The sequence below is a fragment of the Diplotaxodon limnothrissa genome, linkage group LG3, assembly GCF_057381915.1.
Source record: "Diplotaxodon limnothrissa isolate DT_005_m linkage group LG3, D_limnothrissa_male_GT1.1, whole genome shotgun sequence".
NCBI lineage: Eukaryota > Metazoa > Chordata > Actinopteri > Cichliformes > Cichlidae > Diplotaxodon > Diplotaxodon limnothrissa.
In genome coordinates this window covers 35,059,469-35,062,944 of record NC_140598.1, presented here as the reverse complement: position 1 = coordinate 35,062,944, position 3,476 = coordinate 35,059,469, and the positions used below count along the sequence as shown (strand labels likewise).

Here is a 3,476-nt window from a genome sequence, read left to right as displayed (position 1 = left end):
GATCAGATCACAGTCTAGTTGAAAATGCCAGTTTCAGAAGAATATTGTGGCTTCTTCTGAAGCGTATCTTCTACACAAACAATTGGGTAAAATTTTGGCCCAATATTTGATCAAAGCTAGCGAACCTATGACCCAATAGAACTATTCAAGCCAGGGAGTTAATTAAAGAACCCAGCACATCGCCAACCCAACTCTTGAGTCACGACTTTTAAACCAACATTTAAACTAATAGCCTACGACTTTTACCCAGAAGTTGTTATAAAAGTAACCTAGCATGGTTTTATTATGTATTTGCAGAGGTTTTGTAAAAAAAAGTTCAGTTTGTGTGTAGAGGTTTGTGAAAAGGGTGCAAGGTTGTATCTTAACAAGTATGACAATGTACAAAAGCTTTAGCAAAATATTTGGTTATTTCTGAAATTTAGCACTATTAGGTGAAATTACAATTTTGGGAAGAGGGAAGCAAAGGAGGGGAGACTTATTTAAAGAGAGACCTCATCATGTGTGTGTTTTTGTGTGTGTGTGTCTAATTGTATGCTCGTGTGTGCTCATGCCATCAAAAGCAAGAATTAGATGGAGGACACAGAAGCAAACAGCATCAGATTAAAAAGATTAAAGTAATTTCAAGAGAAATTAGTGTAGTTTCAAGCAGATTTATACGTGGATTAATCTATCAGTGAGTTAATCTAATCAGTGAGTGTTTAAAAACTGAACTGAAAGCTTACATAATGTTACACAAAAACACAGATACTCACAGACCAGTTTGATTCAATGCTTAATAGTTTAATGATGCAGAAGAGAAAAAAAGTTTTGTTTTTAAGTTTTTGCTAAAAGCATTCTTTCCATTACACATTTCAATTGCTCCTTTTAAAAGACACAATCACACTATTTTGTGTCACTTGTCGCTTCATTCCTTATGCATCGTTACAGCAAAAGAAAAAGGTAAAGATGTGAAAACAGATATTTTGAGTGATATATGAGAAGATTTCTTTCTTTTTCAGATGACGTGTCTTCATGTCAGCCCAGGAATCATCACTTACTCTTAATGCAGACAGAAGGGAATCGGGACTGGCAAGGCTGATCATTCATACACAGGTCTCCTGTAAGCACCAAAAATCAACTTTAACCGAAATTTTTGTTGCATGGACACAAAAATATAGAATATATGAGAAAAATGTTTTGGTTTTTTTGGTTTTATGTATAATGACAATAGCACTTGTATATATTATGCACAATATTATACCTGAAAAATTCATTTCCATGCATTGCTCATTGCCCCCCAAGTTGTTAGGCTCCCCCCGACACCAGTTTGTGTATTGGAAACGTGTTCCATCGATCCAAAACCAATAACCCTCCTACAGAACAGAAAAAAGTTAAAAATAAGAAATCATTTTTTAACGAAACTACACTTTAACATTATACATCGACTACCAAGTTTGGACACACCTTCTCATTTATTGGTTTGCCTTTACTTTCACTACTACCGACATTGTAGATACAAACTGAAGATATCAAATATATGAAACAAGATATATGGAATTATATGGAAATGGAAAAAAAGATAACAGTGAAAAATAAGTAAAATATCCAATGGATAGATTTATGTTTTAACTGGCAGACTGGCATACCTGTTGACCATCAGAACCACCAATCCATGTTCGTCCATTAGCTCTACTCCCATCAGATATCACCCTCTGAATCAGCTGGTATTCCCCAAGGCTCTGTACAGATGCAAGGTTTGCACTCATGGACTGACAGTTTCTCTACAGTAAACAAAAAGACAGAAGAGTTACAGAAGATTTATAAAACAACCTTCATGATTACACCACCACAAACATACAAATAATAATAAAACATACTAAGAAATATTTACATTGACTGACAAAATTATTGATTTTAATTATCTGAAATTTTATTAATAGCTTACCATTTAACAAGTAATAAAAAGTAAAGTTTTTTAATAATTATTATATTGAAAGGACTAATGATTAATACATTTACAATCATTTATCATTCAGAATTATTTCATGCAGTTAATGTTGGTGGCTTAAACCATTTACTGCAATAATTAGCATTATTTTTATAAATTAAAAAAATAATATTTGCTATTATAAGCTTGGATGCATATTTCACAGTACATATAAGAACTGGTTTTAATCGAAGCAAAAATTGACAGGTGATTTATCCATGGCATAAATTGTAGGAACGTGAAACTGGAGACTTTAGTTTGTTTGCTTCTTTGTTTGTATTTCTTGTTTACTAATATATTGTTACTTTTTACTTGTTAAAAACTAAAGCCATATATGACATACATACATATTAGAACAAATGATAGCATTATTAAAATTCAATAAATGATAACATTAATAATGATCAATACATACTATTATCATTTTAGACAAATTTTAACAGTACATTGGCTTTGATAAAATTTTACTAATTGTCAATATAAATTTCTTTAATATAATATTAAAAACTTATTATTATAAGGTCTTATCCAAATATTAAAGAATCAAAGAAACACAGTCACAGTAACTGGTGAGTCCTGATGTTATTACCTGAGCATCAACCCAGGGTAAGGGTGTAGAAACATAGAAGTAACATTTGTTGTTGTACTCAGTCCAACCAGTGGGACATGATGAGGACTTCTTGAGAACATAGCACTCATCTGAAGACAAAGCAAACATATTGTGTGACAAAATGCTGACTCAATTCCCCCTTTACTGGAATAATTATAATCATGGTCATTAACTTGTGTTTTATTGGCAATAGTTTTACTTTTCAAGAAATTTCAACTGGAAAATGTGTCATTTTCTTCCTTTAGATTTCTATTTTTAAAAACATGTATTTAAAAATAGATCTTATTATTTGGACAGCTGTTTAAAGCCCATTGACATGCACAACATTCAGTATGATACTAGTAACATACTTTTATACTTACCCTGAGCAGCGGTCAGAGCCATCATTGCACAGAGAAGTGCAGATGCAGTCAGCAGCTTCATGATGATATTTAGTGTCTCTGTAAGAAACACATTAACAAAAGTGATTAGCAGTTTGATAAAGAAAGGATAGAAGATCCTCAGCATATTTGTAACATACCTGTCTGTAGAATGTCTTCTCCTCTTTCAAGTGTCAGCCTGTAGCTTCACCCCTCATGTAGAGATGAGCACTTATATACACTTTCTTATATTTACATTTCAATACCAGGAAGAAATGAACTAGAAATACTTAACCCTTTAAAGCCGGTGGGAGCGGGCACGCTCCGTTTTGCGTAACTATTTTTAAGTCCTGGTAGCACTGCAACCACGTAAGCTAGCACAATAAGGTTTTTTTGCATATGAAACCGGAGGAGTTGTACTTAAATCTTATGCCATCAGCTTGTCCTAGGTCACAGTTTCCTTCCACATATAGCTTTGCAAAAAATGCATAAAAAGCACTTGCAGCAACAAAAACATAATATTCCAGAAACACACTTTGCC

General features: G+C 33.0%; 1 protein-coding gene across 1 annotated transcript; it reads right to left on the bottom strand.

Moving 5' to 3' along the window:
* Positions 1 to 1,029: 1,029 nt before the first annotated feature.
* Positions 1,030 to 2,999, bottom strand: LOC146635531 (ladderlectin-like). The gene is made up of 5 exons (XM_085347268.1): positions 2,939 to 2,999; positions 2,556 to 2,665; positions 1,626 to 1,760; positions 1,241 to 1,352; positions 1,030 to 1,097 (listed from the first exon to the last, which is right to left on the bottom strand). Exons 1-5 carry the CDS (start codon positions 2,997 to 2,999, stop codon positions 1,030 to 1,032), a joined length of 486 nt encoding a protein of 161 aa, XP_085203394.1.
* Positions 3,000 to 3,476: the final 477 nt, after the last annotated feature.